The sequence below is a fragment of the Channa argus genome, chromosome 8 (genome assembly GCF_033026475.1).
Source record: "Channa argus isolate prfri chromosome 8, Channa argus male v1.0, whole genome shotgun sequence".
In the NCBI taxonomy this organism is placed as follows: domain Eukaryota; kingdom Metazoa; phylum Chordata; class Actinopteri; order Anabantiformes; family Channidae; genus Channa; species Channa argus.
The window spans coordinates 2969367-2993127 of NC_090204.1; the positions used below are offsets into that span (position 1 = coordinate 2969367).

The following is a 23761-nucleotide window of genomic DNA, read 5'->3' on the forward strand; positions in this document are numbered from 1 at the left end:
TTATTGAAAATGTACAAACGGCACTCGATAAATAAATTAATAATGATATAATGATAGGAAATAAAAAATACGGTGGTGTTGTTAACAGACAGGGAAAACAATAGAACGCTGTCTACGTCAGTTAAGAAATATATTTCTAACTTTTTAAAATGAATTTGATATTTTCTATCCAAGATGGATTAATATGTATACACAATTATAAAATATGAAAAAAATTGGTTGTAGGATCAAACCTGTTTGAATTAAGATAGTAAAAATAAACTTAATTAACAACAACAAATCTACAACAATGAAGTTAAAAATATGTATAATGTAAAAATAGGCAGTGAGATAAATCATTTTTAAATTTACTATAAAATACAGGTTTATATTTATATGTAAATTGCTTTATTATTTAATTTTCTTTGACTTTATTATTTAGTAGCAAGCATTAAAAACACTGCCATCTTGTTCAAAATATGCCTTAACATGACATACACAAGATACAACGTGTGGTATGGTTAATAAAGTATTTTGATGTCAAGAAAAACAAACGAAAAAAAAATGTAACTACTGAACATTATTAACATATATATCATCAGCTTATAATTTTATGATTAATGCAGTAGCTGAGACTTTATGTGCATAGTTGTGCATAGTTATTTTCCTTTGTTGAATAATTAGTTGCTGGCGATTACAGTGGCTCAGTTGCCTTCACCCATCATTTGACATCAGTTGCTTGCAAAAAGAACATAATAAAGACAAGTCAACTGTTGCCCGTCAAGTACTGATTGAGCTGCACAAAACAATTACACGGATTGATCATTAATTTATTACACACAGTCACTTCCTAATGGAGCACTGATTCATGGTTATCTTCAGAATGCCACATGTTACACTTTGCTCTTGTGACAGTGTTTCAGAGCATCTTTCAGCGCTGCCAGCACCATGTCGACATTGGCCTTGGTGCTGTTATATCCCATCAGTCCCACACGCAACACCTGAAAAAGACCAAATAAAACTCGGATTTACTATACAAAAGACTTTGGCAACTTCTTGATAGGCATATTGTCAGTGAGTATATAAGCTACAGTAAACACACATGCTCTTACCAAGCCAACTGATGGTCCAAGGCCTCCAGAAATCTCTAAATTGTGTGTTTTCATGAGGTACGTTGTGATCTCTTTCCAGTCATATCCATGAGGAGCAACAATAGTGGTAACAGTAGGCAGTCTTGCTTTCTGTAACCAAGTCAGGATTAGTAGATTACAATTCTCTCTTTTATCAGTTTAGGTGTTTTGGGAAGAATTTCACTACAAGTTGGTAAAACTCACTTTTTCTTTGACAAAAAGTTTAAGTCCCATGCTCTCCAGGCCACTATGGAAATACTCTGCTACTTCATTGTGTCTTTCCCATGAATTCTCCAGACCCTTAGATTGATAAAAAAGAAATACATACATATAACAAACATCAATAAGCAATAAACATCCCTGACCACTTGTACATAAACTGTATTTCCAGTGTGTAAATATGTATTTTCTTTGCACAAGGCTCTGTGAGGCTTTACTACGGTGATATTTTGGGCTCAATGCCTATGAGCTGCTAACACGGACAACGCTACATGCTGATGTGAAGTATATTATTTAGTATGTCCACCAGCTTTGCTTAGCACGTCTGCAAATGTTTGAAGGACATCTGAAGCTGACGGGAATCATATTCTTTTTTTAGCATCAGGTCATAAAAACTTATGAAAGACCTTGTGGATTCTTCTTACAATAGTAGTAGATTTTTGACACTGTTCTACCAACACATTGCTTAATGTCTATCTGCACAGAACTGCTGCTCCAGGAAGACGCCAGAGGAAAATTCACTCGGTCATTCTAACACATGTCCCACCTCTTCAGCGAGGACAGCCAGACTCTCCCTGAGGGAGTAGAAAGCAGTAACTGGACCAGTGTGGTGATACCTACAGAGAATGAATAGAGATGACTGAACAATAAAGCGGAACTGGGCAAGTATAGCTACATATTAAACTATTTGAAAATGATATCAGATCCTCTTTGCAAAGAAAAAAAACACCATCTTACATTCTTGATGGCTTTCCATCACATCCCCAGTAGTTTGCAAGCCAACTCAAATCCAAGAAGAATGACACAGGCTTTGATGTTCGGTTAAATATTTTCTGGCTGTGGGCAAATGTGTCCTTAAATAGATTTATGGTAAACTGTATATATTTGAAGCAATTACATGAAAGCATATAAGGTGCATATCTCACCATGCTCTGTCACTGAAGGAGATTGGTGCTGTACCTGGAGGAGCATTCAAAACCTTTTGAGAGCCGGTGTACAGAATGTCTATCCCTGCCAATACACATAATCGCATGCGCACACACACAAAAGAACGATGTTTAGTGTCGTCAAAACAGATTATGCAATATAATACAAACATATTCATGTTTTTATCAGCTGCAGTAGGCTCTAAACCTTGCTGATCCATGTACACAGGCACTCCTCCAATGGAAGCCACAGAGTCAACAAGAAACAGGCAGTTATACCTAAAAAACACAAATCATAACACGGCTATCATCTGCTTGCCTTCTGTCATAGATGACTGAGGCATGAGGCACTGGGTCTTACTTGTGGCACAGCTGTCCGATTCCATCCAAAGGATGCAAGACTCCAGTGGAAGATTCCCCATGTGCAAGGAAGAACAGGACGGGCCGGTATTTGGACAAGGCCTATGATGAGATAAGTGATCACTCACATTGCTGCTGTGACACACTGTAGGATTTAATAGAGTCAGGGCACTGTACCTGCTCAATGGCTGCATTAGTGAAGAAGCCACCAGGAGGCGCCACAATGGTATTTACTCTGGCGCCTGTTTGATTGGAACACAGGATTGTTGGTGATTGAATCACCTCAGAAAAATGTGGTATTGCAAATAAATCCCATGAACCAACTATGTATTTGTCATCAGTTTTGAAAGGCCGCTGTGATCCGGTGGTCTTGGGACTGACGGCCACAGGCAGGGGAGTCAGAAAGTATTGAAATCACTTACTGCAATTGGTCTTTTCACAAACAAATATGTACTATACCATCAGTCCCACCTATTCTTTCAGCCATTTCTGCTGCTCGCTCTCCCCACATGCCATTCACTGCAGACAGCATGCTCTCCCCGGGCTCCACTGTGTTGAAGATGGCACACTCCATAGCCGTGTGGCCGGTGCCACTCACGGCAAATGTCATATTGTTCTGAGTCTGGAACATGTACTGGATTCCACTTTTGATATCACTCATTATCTGTAACATAAAATAAGCAAATGTATATGAAAAGGTCATGAAGAATAAATATAGATGAGTGTAAATAGTGACTCTAACTCAGGTTAGTTAGAAATTACATTACTGACAACATTGCATGTCAACCTGGGCTTAACTGGGTTGTCACTTTATTATATTTTCTCACATTTTAAGGCATTAATGTCTGAAATTACTAATGAGTGAAAATAAATACTAGTTGCACGCCGGTATTTAAAGGCTGTTGAGTGAAGTCTTCTTATCTGTACAGTTATTCCTATACTCACTAAATATAGTATATAGACATTCTTCAAAGCTTTAAAAATGCTCACATGCTTTCCTCTTATGCCAGTTTCATGCTGCCTAGACTACATCATTTTTGTTTACCTCAAATGTCTCTGGATGCATGTGTCCAATGACAGGATTGGCCCCGGCCTCCAAGATGCGAGGCGGGACGTTGGAAGGTCCCGGTCCAAACATTTGACGATGAGGAACCAGCAGAGGTTTCTGCAGGCATTTTGGTGGGGGTACAGAGATGTTTGACATGTTGGCAGCAGTGTGACAAGTGCAGTAAACTACAAAAAGGCGTGGAAATGGGTGAAGTGAATTGTCAGCTGTGCACTCCCCACTGTCTGACCAATGTTTTCTGCTTTTATCTCTTTCTTCTTCAGTCAGCACTCATTTCTCTCTGTGCACACTGAGCTCAGGTAGCTTGTTGCTTTGCAGTTTTGAAAGATAAGGACCTCATTAAACATGTCCCCAAATGTTAATTATTGACTACTGAATCTCCACAGTGTCAAGCTTAACTATTACACTGCCACACTGTTTGCTTTGCTGAGCTGACTGGGTTCGTCTCTAAACAGATGATCGTCAGTTTAAGTGTAAATATTCCATGTTAGTGAGCAGTTTAAATCTATTAATCCTATTCTGGATTTTGATTGGTTAGAATTTATAAAACTGATAAATTACAATAAACTGCTCACTCACATTATCAAGACCAGCGTCTTAATAATGTCATGGAGGCCAAGGGTCAGCATGGCTACTCTGAGCAGTCTGTGGCCACTTCAAAACTTTTACTCAACTAAATGTGCTAAGTAAATTATTTCCATTTAAGATGAAAGTGAAAGTATTACACTAAGAAAATAATTTATTTTTAACAAAACTCATTTCAGTTATTATAGCAAAACATGTACAGTAATTAATAAAAAATAAGGGTCAAAGTTTTTGGTAAATGTGGAGCTGATTTTATCTGCTTCGTGTGCTGGCGGTTGGTTAACCTACAATTATACATCAGCATTTATTTTTACACAAACCACATCACATTTTTATATTAAAACCACCAGGTGGTGTGAATGTTGGTGGAGGTGTTACCAGTAATGGAGGAAAGAGTTGTGAGAGTGTAACAAATTATGAAATAATGATGCTTCTGTGTAATGATTTACACATGAGCTTAGTGGGGTTCTGCTTGAGCTAAAGACTTTCAGTCTATAGGCTGGTATATTTACAAACCTAATTAACAGACAGTGTATTAAGAAAAACAGAATGATAGACATATACTGTATGCATATTAAGCAAAGATCTGGCCCAGAATTACTCATCGTATCTTTCTTCCTTTGAGATGAAACCAACATTCCTTCTTCTTCTATTGAGGTTATTACTAATCCCTGTAGCAAAAGTAATGTGTGAGCTGGTTCATTTTGGTAAAGCAGAAGGTTAGTTCACTGTGCTGTGCAAAATGAAGTATGAGAGGCAGCATCATTTTCCATGAAAGGGTCTGACAAACATCTGAGACATATCCTGGTGTACACACACTCAGATATGGAAATGGCTGTTTGAGTTTGACGCGTTAAAATGAACTGATTTTGTCTGAAAGGCATGGGAGGGTTAGTAGTATTTATTCAGATTGACCCTGTATTGTAAATGTTTTGTTAGTAATTTATAATTTCTTTTGTAGAAAGTCTGTAGCTTCTTAGCTTAGCTTAGGTCCTTTACTTTCCCTTGAGGATTAAATAAGAAGCTTCTTTCAAGTCTTTTTCACAAACTTTTTATTTCAAAATGTGTTTGACCGTTTATGATGAGAAATCTTAATTTGGCGTGAGATGGATAAAACAATGAACAGAATCAGCCAACACACTATCTCAGATTTGTTGTGGTCTATGATTGCATCTTGTTATTGGGTTTTACAGCTTTTCCTCTGAGGGATGAGAAGATGTTTCCCCAGAGGCTCAGGGCAAAAGGAGCCTTCTCTATATACCAGCTGCCCCCTGAGGATGGTGGCACACACCACTCCTTGCAGTGTGATGCCGAGGTAAGGTGTTAGCTGCACAAACCATGAGGTCACAGATTAATTTCAATCCTTCACCCTGTTTGTTGATTTAATGTTTACTGTGCATTTTACCTACTTTATTTTTATGATGTATGCTTTTCTCTTCAACCTGTGGAATATAATGAAGGATTACACTAAAGCGATTCAGGTAAAGTGACTGACAATTAATAATAATATCGACTCTTTATACTAACCTCAAATAATCTCTCCGGGTCCCATATGACCAAGTCGGCGTCAAAGCCGGGGTAGAGGCTTCCCTTCTGGTTGTCAAGACTACACAGCTGGGCTGTTTTCTGGCAGAGGAGCCTCACCACATCAGACAGCTGAAAGCCTTTCTTACTGGCTGAACTCCAGAAAAGAGGCAAACCTACACATGGTTGATAAAATGGTAATAATAATAATAATAATATATTATAATTATGGAATGTTTCACGTCTGTAATGATTTCACTTAATCACAATTACAGCAGGCACTGTCGCTAATCTAAGAACTAAAACCTTGTTTCCTCCTGGTGTCAGACTTTGACCACTCTGTGACACAGTGTGTCTGAAAAGTAAATAATTGCTCTGTGGTCTAAACTGCCGCTCAGCTCAGCTCTTGTTTACCACCCGTTGAACTTTCCCCAATATGGAACTTTGCCCACAAACTGCCAATAATGTGAAAACTGACAGCAGGCATAGAGATTTCTGATTCACAGCTAAAAGCACTGCATCGAAATATTTTAACACCCATAAAAATGTAAAATCTTAACCAAAAGCCCTTATTAAATTTAGTATGTGTCACCTGACGTGTATCATCTGCTGTGTCTGAAATCATTCAATCATTCAGTGAATTTAATCAGTGAACATGGGTCAGTGACCTCTGACACCATCTTATAACAGAGCATGATGGTATCATATCACACATCATCTCCCACCTTCACAGAGGTGTTGTTGAACGAAATGTACATGCAAACAAAATAAATGAACAATGTCCGGACACTTCCACAACATATAGGGTAGTGTTTTGCTGTTTTGCTTCCACAGTAAGCCAATCAGGGTGTGTCGTTAAGATTTCTTTGTGGTGTAAGATTTTAAAAGTTAAATAAGCGAAAAGCAAACTGTTCATTAGCATCGTTAGCTCAAACTGTGGCCCAGGAAAAACAAGCATGAACATAACCATTAACATGTTATCACCTTTCTCTGAGTTAAGACATAATGACAAACATTTTACCAAACATGCCCGTGTACTCTGCAACCTCCCGACGAGACTCAAATTATCGGGTTATTTGGGTTCATGTTTGTGGCCACTTGCAAATCAAAATCCATTATTAACTCTTTTTTTTAAGCTCTAGTTTGCTCTAAGATCAGTCTCAGCAGCTTCATTTTCAGGGCTGTAAATAGTTTTGGCATTTGGACATTCTAGACAATGGCTGATTGCCTGGGCGGTTCAGATGGTGCAGCGTTTAGGCAAGTCATTTGAATATGCTCTGTGTGACCATCTGTACAGAGTAAAAGGAGGCATCTCATTGATTGGGTTGTGTAAACCTTTCTTTGTGCCACTGAAGTCGGCAAAATAAAATCTACTGTCAGAAATTGCTGACGTTTTCACCGTATGTCTGTCTGCAGTTACCAAACTGTAGTGAAGATATTCCTCCCCAGGCCTGAGTGAAGTCTCCACTGTTGAGTTTCTTCAGATCAGGGGTGCAGGGCGAATGATCAGAAACCACCATATCAATCTGTCCAGCTTTCAGTGCTGACCACAGCTGCTCCTGGTAGGGCACCAACAACCAGTCTACTAATGATTAAAGAATAAGTGCTGCCCACGTGTTTCATCTCTTCTTTATACTACTCTGATCACCTGATTATTGGACCCTCTGATGGGGGGGCAGCACTTGAACTGTGTGGCCCCTGCAGGTATGTTCTCTGCACACAGGCTGAGGTAGTGATGGGTTGTCTCCACTGTCAAGGGGGCTCCAGCCCGCCGCGCTTTCTGGATCAGTTTCAGCGGCTTAGCAGAGGACAAGTGAACGATATGACAGCGAACCCTGGGGTAGAGAGACGTAGCGGACTGTGACTGTGACATCTGTGCTACAATCACATCCAAATCCTGGAATGAATCACTGTAGCATAAGAGTTTTTTCCCAGCATGCTGATGTTCTTACCGATACTGCAGGCAGAGTTCTGTGACTGTGCGAATAGCCTCTATCTCCATGAGATCGGGTCTGGACTGCAGAAACGTAGAGTACTGGCATGGGTCTAATATAGAAAAGGGTTTGGAACATGTAAATATTTGTACATGAAAACAAAGACTTTAAATAATTTACCGCTGACCCATGATGTCATGAGTATCTACAAACTGTAGCAGGTAACTGCATTAGTAACTGTTGCTTTGTGGATTGAACCCCTGAGGTAAAATAACACAATGTTTAATATGTAAAATAATCCTCAGCAGTCCTCACACATCAATTGAACATTGTAAAAATATCATTACCGCCTGTTTCCTTTGTTGCCTGCAGGACATCTAACTCTGCATGAAACTGGCGGAGACAAAGCACAAGACATTCCAGGTAACTTGCTGCACTTGGCCCGACATTGTGGTTATACTGTTCACAGAGTGTGGTTAATGTCATAGAGGATAAACTTTACCAGCAGGACACTTCCTGTGCCTTGCAGCTGCTTCATGGCTGTGTGGAGGTCGAGCTCAGTCACATGGGGGAACTCTTCCACCCCACTATGGATGAGGAAGCACTTGAAGCCGGCCACTCCAGCCTGGATCATGGGTCGAAGTTCTAGCTGTAAAGAGACATCTGTTGTTTGTGATTCCTTTGGTCTCAATTCAGTAAAGTCTGGCTGTAAACGCGTATACTTTGTCCAATCTGTTTCCCTGTACCTGATTCCCAGGAATCACGCCTCCCCAGAAGGCCGTGTCCACAAAACACTTTCCTGTCGCCTCCTGCTGCTTCTCATGAAAGTTGCTAAGTGTGGTGGTTGGTGGGATGCTATTTCTGTGGGAATGTAGGAAAAAACATCACTGTTTGCACCTTAAAATAATGTTCCTCAAACTGTTATTGTACTTTGCCAAATTTTTTAAGAAAACAACTTTTATTTCTGCAGTCAGACACCGATTAATTTTGACGGGGGTGTAAGTCTGCAACTTACAGTGGCATGTCCACAATGGTTGTTACCCCTCCAGCTGCAGCAGCCCTGGTAGCAGACCAGAAACCCTCCCAGGCGGTGCGGCCTGGTTCGTTCACATGAACGTGGCAATCGACAATGCCTGGCATCACCACACTGTCACCCACATCCAACACCTGCAATCATAGGTGAGTTACATCTCTCCAGTGACGGGATCAACCAACCATGTGAGTGCAAATAGAATATTAAGAACTTTCCATTATGACCCTACTGACAATACTGTCTTTTATGGTGTCTCTTGTTGCATTCAACTAGTTCCACCAGGGGGAGTATGCTGAACTGAGATCAGTGTGAGCCAGCTTACCTCACAGCCAACATCCCCAGAAAACCTGCTGCCTGAGAGTATTTCATGGATTTTCCCATCCTTTATTACAATGACAGCAGGACTGGCTTCGCTGCCGATAAGCACTCTTTTACTCCTCACAGCACCAATTGTTGATCCGAGCTCCATGTTTGTTTTATTGAGTGTCAATGAGAACAACCGACTCTCCTAACTCTGCCTCTACACTTCAGATATGATCTTTGCAGTTCAGTGGCCCAGTACTGAGGCACCTCCCCTTACTAAAAAGTTCAAAGGGCAAACAAGTTGTTGACCTCTCTTGTCTGTGTTCACATCCAATCATGCACAACAGTATTAATGAGGCATCGGATGTGAACAGCTGCAGCGTAGAGGAAAGTTTTTGTAACTTCCAGCAAATGGAAAGTTTGAAGTTTACTCCTGGTTCTGAATCTCTGATTGTGACACCAGCAGGTTGCAGTTATTGTGTTAGAAGCTCCTCCCCGTTTCCTCTGTTCATTAATAGTGGATGGACATTGTCCACTGAGACAGTCAAGGACATTTTGTATCTTTGCCGACACCTGATTTCCGTGGATTTTTCCGCATTTTTATGTTTCTAATGTGAATCCACTACAGAACAAAAGAATGAACAAAACTGACCCTTTGTGTATAAGTTAGTAATTACATCCTTCTCTGCCCTTTGCTCGGCCCCTGAAATTTGCAGCTTTAGGTGTAGTCCACCATGCTCATCATCTGCAGTTTCCTATTTCTGCATCTGTAATATTGGCCACAATGACACCAGTCATCCGCGTGATAGTTTATAGCTTTATTTCAAGACCCTTGTTTGTTTAAAGTCTATCTTCAAACATCAGTCAGGTGTAAATATGTAAAAAAAAGAATTTTTCAAAAGAAGCTTTCAAAAGAATTATTTATTTGTGTCTACTACTGTTTTCCGATAGTGAAACGTGGATACATCCTTGAAAAGCCACCAGTAGGCCTTTGTCTGACAGAGATGAGAAATTAATAAAGCATATATAGGTATTTTGGGGTTCATATCGCAATATGCAGAGATGACGTTTTTGCATTTAATCCTTCGTTTTTCCACGTGTTGGATTTGAAGTGGTTAAAAACACAAGTCGAAAATGTGTGTATATATGGCAGAATCATTTGCATTGATGTATGCAAACTTCCAGACGACCCAAGGTAACTGATTAACGCATAATAAAATCAAGGCGTGAATCACTGTGTGTCTGAGACAAACCTGTCTGTCACCAGTGAGACTGCTCTGTCCCTGCCTCTATTGGCTCTCGGCTGGAGGAGAGGGCTGGGCTGGTGGGGACCCTGCGGGCGCGGACGGAGTCTGAGGGATGGAGACTGACAGGATGCAGCTTCGCCTCAGCGGGCTTCATCCCCCCATCCTTCCGGAGAGGCGCTGTGCGTTATGACGCCATGCCGTTTGACGAACATTACGTGGGACTGGCAGCACAGCAGCCTGGCTCTTCGTTATATAATGAATGCTTCGGATGCTGCTGCACGGCTGAGAGTAGCAGGGGAAACTGACGGATGCCCGATTTACTAACGAACAGGGGAGTGTCGGCGTGTGACTGAGCGCACAGACGTCTGCTGTCCCCTGCTGCAACGCTATTTGTAAATCGCTGGAGTAACAGAAAGTGCCTGGGCATCGCTGGCCTAACCCTGAGCTGCACAGACGTCTGGAGCCTGCGGGAGCTGCACAGCTTTTTTTTTTTTTTTTTTTTTTTTTTTTTAAGCCAGAGGCAGCCAGAGGCGCGTCTGTCTTTAAACTCGTCTCATCGATCAGTGGTAATAAACCAATGCGGGTTTGGTTTAGACCAGAATCCAGATCCATTTTTGTTCTCCGCGGTACGGGTGTGATCCAACAGCCTCCGAGCTGTCATATAAACAATGGCGGGTCCCGAGCAGTCCCAGCAGCAACAGCAGGTAGAGGAGAAGGCAGAGCCCATAGATGATGCTGAGATGGCTCTGCAAGGTATTAACATGCTGCTCAACAACGGATTCAAAGAAAGCGACGAGCTTTTCAGGAGATACAGGTAAATGGAGATTTGCTGGCATCCCACAATTAAGATTCTGTATTACAATATCAGCAAGAGTATAGAAATGTGAATTCCCTCCTTGGGGGTCGGCAAAGTGTTACCTTAACTTTGTAGTAATCAAAACATCAAGGTGAAAGTAGGAATGAAGCTTGTTCTCTGCACTATACAATGGCTGTAAGAGCTTGGTACGTTATGAGGGTTGATGTCTTTCAGGTGTCTGTCTCACCTGTTTCCTGAAGCCTCACCCAGAGACAAATCCCACCAGAGGTGTCATTTTCATTATAGTGACAGGTTGTAGCTTTGGTGAATCTTTGGTCGTCATCCTGATCACTCAACACATCACCAGCATGTTGATTACTTTTATTCTTACTGTGACATTAATATATATGATTTCTAAGCCCGTTTCAGACTCTTGACAGCTGGACATGTGTCCCATAGTTGCACCTGCTGCTGAACTTGATGGATTTGTGCTAACAGCAAATGTACTATCTGAAGCTTCATTCATTTTGACATAGAAATGTCGCTTCCTTATATTCTGGTTAGGCAAACTTCAAAGCCAGTTAGATTTAAAAACATTTTGCAATTTGAGCCGTGTTTGCTCCAGCATTCACAGAAGAATATTCAGTTGTTCCTGTTTTTTTCCTTCTTCCTCTCTCTGTAGGACCCAGAGTCCACTGATGAGCTTTGGGGCCAGTTTTGTCAGTTTCCTGGTGAGTTTCCTTTTAGCTTGTGATAAATCGATCAAATAAAATGTCCGGAGAAATATCAGCTAGTATGTGAAGACATGATAAACCAGCTGTTAATATGACCGATAGCACCAGAGTTTGATTCCAGCCTATAGTGTCCCGAGAAAACCACACAATATTAAGAGCTGAAATAACCCAGTCTGACATATTGGAACCACTGGCATCCTGACCCTTGCTTTCTTATCCATTAACATAATGGATGCATGCCACTTACCAGAGCAGCATATCACTACAACACTTATAAGAGGGGAGATATTTCACAGTGTGGTGTCTCTCTCTCTCTCTCTCACACACACACACACACACACAAATGCACACACAGATTTGCTGCCCCTCATGTCAACAGTCATGCACCATGAAGCCAGAGATGATGTCATGCTCAGTCCCCAGATGCTACGGGCCCCGGAAGGCAGTGGGGGTGGTCTCAGAAGGTTTTAGCATCATCACAGCAGACAGGATATTCTGACTGTTTCAGCTGGGTAGCTTCTTTCTAACCTCCAACACACAACTGTACAGATGTCATTGTGCTCCTCCGTTCATTTTTATACACAAAGAGCACTTTGTCTTTGCTTCTTGCTTCTTAAGAGTATTACATAACACTTCTTTGCCCCATCGTAAGATTGTTAGCCAGCTCACACGTAGATCCTTACTGTAAAGCAAGTATAATTATCAAGCAGTGTTTTTTTTTTTAATCCACCACATGCATTAATGGAAGAAAAGACAAATTTTAATGGCTTTTGCTGCATTTCGTTGCAGAATGCCATGATGACATTTGAGGAGGAAAAGATGCAGACAGCCTGTGATGACCTGAGGACCACTGAGAAGCTGTGTGAGAGCGACAGCGCCGGAGTGATAGAGACAATCAGGAACAAGATCAAGAAGAGTGTGAGTGCAAAATTCCGATTTTTCTCTTGGTTTGTGTGAACATTGCTGCTGATGTCTCATGTTATCACAGCTAGAACACACTGCAGTACAGGTTACAGTGTTTATGTCCTTGGCACCCGGCCTAGGGATGCAGGCAGCAGTGAGATCATGCCAAGCCCACTCACAGATTGAATTAGTACTTCTGTGAAATGTAATCAACAAACTGAGTGAGGAGTGCAGTGGCTGCTCCAGTCAATCCACTGTGGGCTGTTTAGAAAACTCCTTGTTCCTGTGGAAGAAGTGTTAAAGTATGTATTTACATATTGCTTTTTGAATGTGTGTGTGTGGGGGGGGGGGATGCAGATGGACTCCCAAAGGTCAGGCGTTGTGGTCGTCGACCGCCTTCAGAGACAAATCATTGTCGCTGACTGTCAGGTGTACCTCGCCGTGCTCTCTTTTGTCAAACAGGAACTTTCAGGTAATTTAGCTCCCAGTATGATCAGTATGATCTAAATATTTGTCTCCCATGGCAACCAAGCATTTAGGCCACTATGTGTCTATGAGTGCGTATAGACATGTTTGTGTGAACACCAAAACTAAACCTTACGTGACATACATGTCATACAGATATGAAGTACTGTGATTAGCATTTGGTATTTTATTATTGTACTAGTTTGGTGAGATAAATAACCAAACTAGTAAACCTCACAAACTATAATATAAAATGGTGTTGTATTCAGCCTGTGGTAATTCATAAGTTTTGCACTAAATCAATCAGCTATTTAGTTAATTTGCCGACCACTTTTTCCTTTTGAGTAAACTTAATATGCAAGATAACAATACTGGTTCTGATCTGTTGGTCAAATATAACAAGTAGTTGGGAAACGACACACCTGTTCTCAAATGGGCATTAAACAGATTTTTCCCATATTATGGATCAGCATACTTAGCACATTAACATGCTCACAATGACAAAGTCATACTAACCATGTTGGCAAGGTAACATTTGCTAAATTGCAGCAAACACAAAGTGAGGCCGAGGTGGATGGGGATGGAGATATGGCATTTTTTTTGCACATATTTAACCTAAATTCAAAGTAAAATAAATACAGTTCATCCCAAGTGAAATAATTGTTAAGGTATCACTAAAGAATATTTACTAGATGAATCGATTAGACTGATTTGATTAACCAGTGACCAGAATGATCCTTACAAACTGTGATGGTTTTATAGTGAATCTAAAGTTTTGCCTAACAGCATATATCAAAGGAGGCTGGATTCTTCGTAAGGCATGGAAAATGTACAATAAGTGTCACAGTGACATCAGCCAGCTGCAGGAGGGCTGTCAGCGGCGGTCTTCTGTTGGCCAGGAGACCCTCTCTGCGGACAACGCCAACCACAACGCACCAGTGGAGAATGGAGTTACGGCCGAGGCCCTGGATCGGCTCAAGGGCTCCGTCAGCTTTGGCTACGGCCTCTTCCATCTGTGCATCTCTATGGTGCCACCACACCTGCTCAAGATTATTAACCTGCTGGGCTTCCCAGGTGACCGACTTCAGGGCCTGTCCTCCCTCATGTATGCCAGTGAGAGCAAGGACATGAAGGCACCACTAGCTACGTGAGTATGACTGGGTGTTAGGGTTTCAGGGAAATGGTAAAACTTTAACTTATGCCTATATGAACTTTGATTCGACAGCTAAAAGCTGCACAAATCATTATATTTTTTTCCTTTTTTTTTATTTGTTTGTCCTTTTGGTTGTGAGTTCAGGGTCACGCCAGCAGATCGTTTGTCCGCATGTTGATTTGGCACAGTTTTTACACTGGATGCCCTTCCCTCCCCAATTTCTACTGGGCTGGGGATGGGCTCCGGCATGTGGTTGGGAATAGCTGGGCGCTAACGTTCGACCCCGTGGTCAGTAGGCGGCCACTCTACCAACTGAGCCACTGCTGCCCCATTATAATAAAAAAAGATGTTAGTGGCAGTTATCACCTGACCTGAGACTCCCCTCAGTTTTATAGAGCCTTTTAGCATCTATTGTGCATTTATATTATTCTGTACTCAATTTAGTGTAAAGTGTAAACCTAACTTTGATTGGAGGATAATAATCACTACTATGTGCACCAGTATATCTGTGCTTTATAAAACATGAATATTTGTATATTGATATTAATGTATATTTCTGCTTGACATGTATTATTTTTAGTATGTACAGTAAACAGCTGTGTCACATTTGAAGTTGCATATTTACCTCTGTAATTTCTGACAATTGTGTTGCTCAGGTTGGCCCTCTTGTGGTACCACACGGTAGTGCTGCCCTTCTTCGCTCTGGACGGCTCTGACACACATGCCGGCCTAATGGAGGCCAAAGCTATTCTGCAGAGAAAGTCTGTGGTTTACCCCAACTCCTCGCTCTTCATGTTCTTTAAAGGACGTGTTCAGAGGCTGGAGGTGTGTGTAGGATTAGAGATCACGAGCTCACACACACACACACACGCGCACACCCTCAAAGACTCTTCAATAGCTCCATGACAGACAGTTCTTTAACTCACCAACGTGTGATCCACTGTCTAATTCTAACTCATTCAACACATGCATGTAGTGTGTGTGTGACCTAATTACTTCCTGTTGGTGTCCTATGTCTTCAGTGCCATATCAACAGTGCTTTGGCCTGTTTCCATGATGCACTGGAGCTCGCGTCAGACCAAAGAGAGATCCAGCATGTGTGTCTCTATGAGATCGGTACGTGGTTTCTCATCAGGTTACTCGGGGCATACAGTAAAGAGGTGGACAGACCCCAGAAAGGTTTCATTTTATTTTTTCTGTCTGCTTGTCTTTGTATCAGGTTGGTGTAGCATGATCGAGATGAATTGTGAAGATGCGTTCAGGTCATTTGAAAGGCTGAAGAATGAGTCACGTTGGTCACAGTGCTACTACGCCTACTTGACGGGAGGTGAGCCTGACACACACGAACAAATGTTTGCAGTGGCAGGAAGTTTCTACTTCGTGTTTTGTAAAGTTCTTTTTTGGGATTCTCCAGTGTGTCAGGGTGCTTCAGGTGACCTGGATGGAGCAAGTGGAGTTTTCAAGGATGTGCAGAAGCTGTTTAAGAGGAAAAACAACCAGATAGAGCAGTTTGCTGTTAAAAGGGTGAGTTTTGCTGCATTTTGCCTCTTTTCTCTCCTTTGAAAGGCATCAGTCAGTGTATCATGAATGTCTTCCTTTCTGTGTGCTATCTGCAGGCTGAGAGACTGAGAAAGATCTCGCCCACCAGAGAGCTATGCATCCTCGGCGTAATCGAAGTGCTGTATCTGTGGAAAGCGCTTCCAAACTGCTCCTCATCTAAACTACAGATAATGAATCAGGGTGAGTGTAACCTACATGATTCGTACCAGCGTGACCAATTTAGCTGCAGCCAGATTTAAAAAATCTCATTTCCTCTTGTGTCTGCTCAGTGTTACAGAGTTTAGATGAGGCTTCGTGCAGAGGCCTCAAACATCTCCTTCTTGGTTCCATACACAAATGTCATGGAAATATGAGAGATGCTATTCAGGTAGCAGTCGGCATTGAGCACTACATGACTTTACAGGTGGTCTACACTTGGAATGTTTCTCAGCTTGCTCTTTGTATCTGTTCTGTGAGGTAGTCATTCCAGCTGGCTGCCAGAGATGAGTACGGACGACAGATTAACTCCTATGTTCAGCCGTATGCTGTCTATGAGCTGGGATGTATACTGCTCGCGAAACCAGAGGTGATGCAGCACATACAGTAGCATTTTACCTTTCTTCATAAGGCAAATAAGAATTCATAGCTTATCTGAACCGATGCGTTTTTTTGTTTTTTTTTATTGCAATCCAGACAGTGGGAAAGGGAAGATCATTGCTACTTCAAGCAAAGGTAAAATATTAAATATAGTAGTATCAGTTAATGTGTTAGAAATACGGTACGTTGCATGTTTCAAGTGTCAATCTGTCATGTTTCCAGGAGGATTTTACAGGCTACGACTTTGAGAACAGGCTTCATGTGCGCATCCACTCAGCCCTGGCCTCGTTGAAGGAAGTACTGCCTCAGTGACTCCAGGAAGAAGTTACGATGGCTCAAGCTATGCTCAAGGCTTTTGGCTTTCGAAGTCTTAAGCCATTCAAACTATGTGACATCCTAGTGATGCTCCTGTGTTTTTCATTCCTAATGACTTTGGAGAAATAGACTTGTATGTTATCTTGCTCACATTCAGGCTGATATGAGGCCTCATCTCTGTGCATTCAGTGCAGAAATAGTTACGTACCTACAGCTTAGCACAGTGACGATTAGAAACTATGTTAGAAACGATGCCTAAAATGTCAAATCTATTCCAAATCCATATAATTAAGTTTTGTCACTGTGCAAATCCTTGGCCTCCACTAGATGATAACATTGTTGATCTTTGACAGAGTTACTAGTGGTGTTACCTTCTTTTCTGTCAATGTGCTAAGCTTGAGCAAACACTTCTGCAGCCTGTTTCTGAACTGGACAACAAACATTTTTATATTTCCTCAAATTTGTAAATTGTTCCTTTAAGTGTTTTCTGCACAAAAAAAAAAATGTATTAGCTATTTACTGTAGTAACAATTTTTGTCATCAACTCGTGTGTTTCAGTCATGCATTCACCCTTCAGTGAGCAGTTTAGCACATAAAAACAACCTTTTCATGACGGATTTCCCTTAACTTTACAGTGAGTAATGAAACACACAGATAATAGTGTTTTCCACATTTTTTAAAAATATGCTTCTTACACATATAGTGAAATAGAATTCTCATTGCCAGTATGATACAAACAAGTTAAATTCAATGTTTTATTTGATATCTTGTTAAAAAGGAATTTAACTGGTTGTCTCTTTATCAGCAGCTATTCAGTAAGTAGTGCTTTTTTTTTTCAAAATCTGCTTGTCAATGTGCAAAAAATGACTTCAGGTCATATCACACAGGGGCCACTTATGGTATACTCCCACTGGAAATGAAAGTCTGATTATTTACCACAGGACTAGTTCAATAATGTGAAAAGATTTAAATAATCTACAAAAATCACACCTTTTAACAACCAGGGCGCTGTGAGTTTAGTCACATCCCAGTAGCTGGACATCATACTTTTATAGTAACTTAGAAATGACTACACTCAGAATGCCCTAATGAGGTCTTTTAGTGGAAACACTGGGCATTGATCTTGTGCACTATGCATGCCATGGCAGGGTAACATCGGCTTTAAGCCTACTGAAGTCAAATGTACTTGTACATCCATCTCTACTAATGCATCAAGGTATTGTACTACGGTACACATAGTACTGTAATGTTATCATTAAAAGGTGCTGCTAAATGTCAGCTTAAGGAACATATATTATTAGGTGACTTATTTTATCAGTGTTTTTAGTGATATATGCTTTTGAATTAGTCCACTAGAGTGACAAGTTTATTTATTACAAAACAGAAGTTGTACTTTTTAAGTGTCAGTTCCAGTACGCTACTTAACCGTACAAATTCTGTGATGGCCACAAAAGATAGACTGCGGTGATTCAACAGTGTGATTTGAAATTGAACGAGGATTACACATTAATTATTCTGTGCAGGGTATTGCCTTCTGGACTAGGCCATCTAGCAATATAAGCAAATGGAGAACACCTTACTTTACAGAGGCTTTAAACAATGACTGTTTTCCATCCCATGTTCCAGATTGTGGACAGATAGATTTGTTTTGCTCACACTAAGCTGGTCAGACAACGCCTGTCATCCCCCTGTGATTGTGATGGATGTAAAGTGTGGTAAATGTGGAGGTGACCACTGTGCAAGTGGTCAGTGCAGTGCAAGTGATGTAATGTTAAAACATCAGTAAGATGTCGCTTAGAAAACCAAATGCTTCTGTCACAGACAGATCTGTTTTTCCTTTTGTCATGACATTTCGTTGATAGTGAGATTACATGACAGGATGATAGTGTTCTAACATGTCACTGAAATCTACAATAAACTGTTCTCTATTAATCTATGACCAGACAAGTGGTGTTTTTCTTCAGCTCCTACTGCTTGAAATTTGGCTATAGACAGAAGATGTCTCATATAGTATCTGGTTCTGCTCTGCCATACGTGTGGTAAACTGGTCTATGGCAGACAGAAAAAAAAATACTCATCTAGGAAGCTTCTTTGTTGAGAAAGAACATAGAAGAGAGGTCTGGCAAGCCACCACTGAAAGGTGGTAAAAACCTGGAAGATTTCAACCCACGGAGAAGACAAAGCTGGCACTTGGGCTTTATTATGTGTCTTGGATGATGAGTCAGACAGGGATTTAATCAGCTTTTGTAATTATGTTATTATGTCTTCTTGAAATCATGCCTGGTTTTTACACATTGTTTTTCAGTGTCCATAGAAACCATTTGTTTTTATTCCACCAGAGGGAGTCAAGTTCACAGGCAGCTTCCAAACTGTGACACTACAATTCCAATCCAAGCTAGATGAAACTACAATAAAGTTAAAGGACAATGCTCAGGTCTTTACTGGAATATTATCATTCACCTTTACTCTCTATATATTTACTTTTGTATTTTATGTTAGTTGCTAACTCCTTGCACATTCAAAGTATTTAACTATAATAAATATTAAATACATTGTGATATATTATTATTATTTAGATTTTTACTATATCTGTTATAAATTATCTACCCTGGACCAAATGTCTAGCCACCGAAATGTAAAGGTGATGCATTGATGTCAAATGTATTGTTTGGAAAAAGGCCATTAAGCATAGTACAACATTACATAAACAACATATCAGATGTTGAAACTGAGACATTTTAATATTTCACCGAAAACATTAGCTCATTTTGAATTTAATGGCAGCAACACATTTCAAAAAGTTGTCCATTGTCTCTTGTTTTAACAACTATCTGTAAACATACGGGAATCTGTTGTCTGGATGGGAGAATACGTTGCTCTTAAACCTGTATGTACTTTTCAGCATTGATGGAGTCTTTCCAGATGTGTAAGCTACACACTCCATTGGCACAAATGCAGCCTCATACCATCAGAGATGCAGGCTTTTGAACTGTCTGCTGATAACAAGCTGGATGGTCCCTCTCCTCTTTAGTCCACAGTACACAGTGTCCATGGTTTCCAAAAATAATTTCAAATTTGGATTCTCCTGATCACAGAACAGTTTTCCATTTTGCCTCAGACCCTTTTAAGTGAGCTTTGGCTCAGAGAACATGGTGGCATTATTGGATTGTGTTCACATATGGCTTCTTCTTTGCATGATACAGCTTTAACTCACATTTGTGGATTTCACAGTGAACTGTGTTCACAGACAGTGATTTCTGGAAGTGTTTCTGAGTCCATGCAGTGATGTCCAGGAGAGAATCCTGCCTGTTCTTAATGCAGTGACACCTGAGGGCCCAAAGATCAGGGGCATCCAGTTTTGACTTTCGGCCTTGTCCCTTGCACACAGAGATTCCTCCTGATTCTCTAAAACTTTTTCAAAGTCTTTGAAATTTTACGTTGAGGAACATTTTTCTGAAATTGTTAAACAATATTTTGGTGCCATTTGTCACAGACTGGTGACCCTCTGCTCATCTTTACATTCCAGAGGCTCTGCCTCTCTGAAACACTCCTTTTATACCCAGTCATGTTACTGACCTGTTGCCTAACAACCTAATTAGTTGCCAAATGCTCCTCCATTTGTTATTGATTTGATGCAATTACTTTTGCAGCATTTTCTTCTCCCCCCCCTCCAACATTTTTGAGACATGTTGCTGCCATCAAATTCAAAATGAACAAATATTTTCCATGAAATGGTAAAATATCTCAGTTTCAACATCTGACATGTTGTTTATGTTCTATTGTGAATAAAATATGGGTGATGATTTGCAAGTCATTGCATTCTGTTTTCATTTCCATTTTACACATCGTCCCAACGTTTTTGGAATTGGGGTTGTATATATGTTATGCTAATACCTACATACATTTACTTAACTAGTGTATCCAACATCATTATCGAGGTGATTGATATTGGTTCACTACCATGTTGTCACTGTTTACTACTGCACCTTTTGACATGTCATCAGTTTTTGTTTTTTAGTTTTATGATTCCAGACATCTGTCATAATTGGAAATAGCAATTTTATTCTTATAATCTATTGCATCAGTGCAGAAGCTCTTGTTTGTGACAATAAGAAGAAAAAAGCCCTCGTGTTCAGTGATATTACGATATTATTGTCTCTATTGTTTACATCTTGAATTTGATTCGACTGGGAGTTTGTACATGCTCTGATAGGCTCTTTAAGAAAACGTGCCTGTCACACTAAGCTCAAGGCAACAGCTTGCTCAAGCAATAAATTATTCAGGCTCCTATGCTACTGAATTTAGACACGGTGGAAGGGAGCTGGAAGGTTGGGCGGAAACAAAACCAGGAGCTCCTCCTCGATTGTCCCGTAGTGGACTCTGGTAGCGCTAGACAGTCAAATGACATGTTTTTATGCTCATTTCTCAGACAGAGCCTTTAGTTAGGCCTAACTCACTTTAAAACAGGACGGAAAAGTGTATTTAAGAGGGGACCTCATTAAGTATGCAGTTTATGCTGATTCATGGCGGGGATATTATTCCATTTTATCCATTGTGATTCACTTCTCTTGTCTGTATGCTGCCGAGAGACTGGTCTGCTCTTCGAGGAACATATTCTCTCAGTGAATGGATTAGACCTTGAAATCTTTCTGCTGATGAATTAAATAAAACAACGGCCTCAGATAGAAGTGGAGGAGACAGAGAGGTCCCTGGAGAAATGTAACACATAAGGCAAATGTGTTCATGAGAGAGAGAGAGAGAGACAGAGAGAGAGAGTGGTAGAAATGTGCAAAGAGGAAGGTCATGAAACACAATTACAATGTGTTTCACTCAGGGTGAAACCTGAGCAGGCAGCAAGTATCCCACCACCACATAGACAGTTCCTGTTCACTACCATTTACTGCTGCTATGCTTCAAGTGCTTTGGACGGTGCACTTGGTCACAACACAAGCGTGAAAAACCCCTTTGTGTCATATACGTTAGCATATACATTAACAGAAATATGAAATGAGACCAATTTAACACAGTGGTTCTGTTTTCTATTCGATATGCAACTATCGAGCAAAACAATTCAGACTCAATTGTAATTATTTTTTAACACGGTTTGTGTCAAGATGGGTGACAGTGAAAGGAAAATGTATCGATCTCAGAGCCACAACCTACAGCCCTTAAACCATTCATGTCCTGTAGGGAATGGTTCAGGTCAGCTGCACAAGGACACATTAACCTCATTGAGCCTCAACCTCTCATCTCTGCAATCAGCTTAGTGACTGTAAGAGCTTCGAATATTTATTGTTCCTGAAAAATGACAAATAGACTTCTTTCTCTGACCGAATGGAAAATTTAGTGTATTGATGTAATTTTCTATTACAAACAGTAAGAGATCCTTGATCAAGTGGGAGATGGACTAGTGGACCCCACCTCTCGCCCAATGACAGCTGGGATAGGCTCCAGCCCCCCGTGACCCTGAAGAGGATAAGTGGTTAGGATAATGGATGGATGGATGGACATGTAGTATGTGGATGGTTAAAATACATTAAAATGTACAATTAATTACGGTTTTTCGTAGTCGTTCAAGATCACAGCTCTTTGTATAACAGACAGTATAGAAATATTCACAGGCATTTATTCCAAATCCTGCTAAGCAAAATATCTGAAAGCCCTAAACAGTGCCACAAAACACTGCTTCATGTTTGTATTGTATCTGTATTCTGAGCACTGAAAGCAGGATTTCAGAAGTAAGAGCATGAGCCCCACCCTTCAGTTCTACCCAGGCCCTTTTGTTTGTTCTCTGTGACTCGATGAGCTATATCATGTACATCTTTACATTTTTAATCTCTAATCTCTACTTATGCTGCCACGTATGGGGAGAAATCACATGTATTTCTTTTTATTTGCTTAAAAAAAAAAATAAATGTTCAAATTGAGTCTAAATCAGTTTGCCTGTTAATTTCCAAGCCTGCTTGGATTTGAAAGCAAACTTCCTCCAGGTTGCTAAAAGCCCCAAATAGCCTGCCATTGTTCATGTTATTACTAACATTTTTTTTAAAGTTAAAATGTCCTCAGATGGCCAACAGCTGATGTATTAGATGTTTCCCTGTTTGGAGGAAGCTGCTCTCCGATCCTCCACTGTGGCCTTCACTGAACAGGCAGTTTTCCATGGAGCACAGAGCTGCTTTTTATGTCACTTCTGTCTCCTCTCAGCTTGACGTCCCTGGCTTGACCTACTAAACCTTTTTCACCATAAAATGCGTTTTATGCTCCAATTGTCCAGTGATTGTCCAAATAGAGCTGCAAGTGAGCTTCTCTGTCTTACACCATCATAACAAAACTGCAGGTTGGGTTTTAATTGAAATAGTCTCCACATTGTAACTTTAAGGCAGCAGCTTTGAGATGAGGTGTTTGTGAAAGCTCTTCTCCTCCCTCTCTCCCTCCCCCCCCCCCCCCCCCCTCCCTCCTCTCCCTCTCATCCTCCCTCCTCTCCCTCTCTTCCCACCAGCACCACTGCATTGATGCTGCTACCTCCCTCGGCGGTGATGTCACCGGCTCAGTGGAGCTCCAGCATCCTTGTCAGAGAAAGGGTAGACAACAGAGCCATTTTGACCGCTACCGACTGTGAAAAATAAGGAAAAAAGCGGCCGAGCATCCAAACAAGCGAGCGGCCAGCTTCCTCCCGTCGTCCCCACTGGCAAAGGCAGCGGCAGAGAGCGGTGGGTGGCTACAAGACGCCGTCCGTTTGAATGGAAAGGAGAGGCTGTTAGCAGGGGCAGTGCCAGACCTGGAGACTAGAGGGGGTGGAAGCAGCTCCGGAGCTGGATCATAAAAAAAAACAAAAAAAAAAACAACAAAACACACGAGCACGACTTCATCGGACTCAACACGGGAGCAGGACGTCGTTGGCTCTGCAGAAGTAAGTGCACCTTTTTCTCTTGCCGCCGTCCTCCGGCCATGCT

General features: G+C 41.1%; 4 protein-coding genes across 23 annotated transcripts in view; 2 read left to right on the forward strand and 2 right to left on the reverse strand.

Annotated features, from left to right (window-relative positions):
• Positions 1–40: 40 nt before the first annotated feature.
• On the reverse strand, positions 41–4166 carry agxta (alanine--glyoxylate and serine--pyruvate aminotransferase a). Of its 2 annotated transcripts, XM_067512796.1 has the most exons (12): positions 3660–4166; positions 3086–3278; positions 2792–2856; positions 2616–2716; positions 2463–2533; positions 2255–2339; positions 2067–2165; positions 1876–1945; positions 1314–1409; positions 1092–1220; positions 864–980; positions 41–753 (listed from the first exon to the last, which is right to left on the reverse strand). In XM_067512796.1, the coding sequence occupies exons 1-11, from the start codon at positions 3816–3818 to the stop codon at positions 873–875; spliced, it is 1176 nt and encodes a 391-aa protein (XP_067368897.1). In that variant the 5' UTR covers positions 3819–4166; the 3' UTR covers positions 41–753; positions 864–872. The 2 variants fall into 2 exon arrangements, with proteins under 2 accessions (XP_067368897.1, XP_067368898.1); XM_067512797.1 differs by lacking the exon at positions 41–753 and having other exon boundaries at positions 789–980.
• A 1134-nt stretch (positions 4167–5300) lies between these two features.
• zgc:103559 (Allantoinase, mitochondrial) lies at positions 5301–9225 on the reverse strand. 2 transcript variants are annotated; one of them, XM_067512793.1, is made up of 11 exons: positions 9079–9225; positions 8739–8890; positions 8470–8584; positions 8226–8372; positions 8071–8116; positions 7742–7835; positions 7438–7624; positions 7210–7348; positions 5793–5965; positions 5675–5707; positions 5301–5592 (listed from the first exon to the last, which is right to left on the reverse strand). In XM_067512793.1, exons 1-11 carry the CDS (start codon positions 9223–9225, stop codon positions 5443–5445), a joined length of 1383 nt encoding a protein of 460 aa, XP_067368894.1. In that variant the 3' UTR covers positions 5301–5442. The 2 variants fall into 2 exon arrangements, with proteins under 2 accessions (XP_067368894.1, XP_067368893.1); XM_067512792.1 differs by having other exon boundaries at positions 7189–7348.
• A 33-nt stretch (positions 9226–9258) lies between these two features.
• LOC137131471 (tetratricopeptide repeat protein 39C) lies at positions 9259–18744 on the forward strand. The gene is made up of 14 exons (XM_067512791.1): positions 9259–11120; positions 11785–11833; positions 12626–12754; positions 13097–13211; positions 13991–14351; positions 15014–15182; positions 15380–15473; positions 15577–15684; positions 15772–15881; positions 15974–16097; positions 16187–16284; positions 16378–16482; positions 16590–16628; positions 16716–18744. Exons 1-14 carry the CDS (start codon positions 10975–10977, stop codon positions 16803–16805), a joined length of 1737 nt encoding a protein of 578 aa, XP_067368892.1. The 5' UTR covers positions 9259–10974; the 3' UTR covers positions 16806–18744.
• Positions 18745–23306: 4562 nt separating this feature from the next.
• kif1aa (kinesin family member 1Aa) overlaps positions 23307–23761 on the forward strand; it is a 34583-nt gene continuing 34128 nt past the window's right edge. For 9 of the 18 annotated variants that reach the window (XM_067513340.1, XM_067513342.1, XM_067513343.1 and 6 more), the window contains exon 1: positions 23307–23718. The gene's annotated coding sequence lies outside the window, so the exon portion shown is untranslated. The remainder of the gene's footprint in view (positions 23719–23761) is intronic. The other 9 variants (XM_067513349.1, XM_067513350.1, XM_067513351.1 and 6 more) reach the window with 1 other exon arrangement.

What these genes read in the sequence shown, in the direction of transcription:
- agxta (XM_067512796.1), bottom strand. Translation starts at nt 3,818, where the DNA reads ATGTCAAACATCTCTGTACCCCCACCAAAATGCCTGCAGAAACCTCTG. An exon ending in TGCATCCAGAGACATTTGAG is followed by an intron (nt 3,279 to 3,659) that starts GTAAACAAAAAT and finishes TTTATGTTACAG; the next exon opens with ATAATGAGTGATATCAAAAG. An exon ending in AGAAATGGCTGAAAGAATAG is followed by an intron (nt 2,857 to 3,085) that starts GTGGGACTGATG and finishes CCAATCAAACAG; the next exon opens with GCGCCAGAGTAAATACCATT.
- zgc:103559 (XM_067512792.1), bottom strand. Translation starts at nt 9,225, where the DNA reads ATGGAGCTCGGATCAACAATTGGTGCTGTGAGGAGTAAAAGAGTGCTT. An exon ending in CTGGGGATGTTGGCTGTGAG is followed by an intron (nt 8,891 to 9,078) that starts GTAAGCTGGCTC and finishes CTATGATTGCAG; the next exon opens with GTGTTGGATGTGGGTGACAG. An exon ending in GCACAGGAAGTGTCCTGCTG is followed by an intron (nt 8,117 to 8,225) that starts GTAAAGTTTATC and finishes TGTCTCCGCCAG; the next exon opens with TTTCATGCAGAGTTAGATGT.
- LOC137131471 (XM_067512791.1), top strand. Translation starts at nt 10,975, where the DNA reads ATGGCGGGTCCCGAGCAGTCCCAGCAGCAACAGCAGGTAGAGGAGAAG. An exon ending in GACGTGTTCAGAGGCTGGAG is followed by an intron (nt 15,183 to 15,379) that starts GTGTGTGTAGGA and finishes CTATGTCTTCAG; the next exon opens with TGCCATATCAACAGTGCTTT. An exon ending in CTACGCCTACTTGACGGGAG is followed by an intron (nt 15,685 to 15,771) that starts GTGAGCCTGACA and finishes GGGATTCTCCAG; the next exon opens with TGTGTCAGGGTGCTTCAGGT.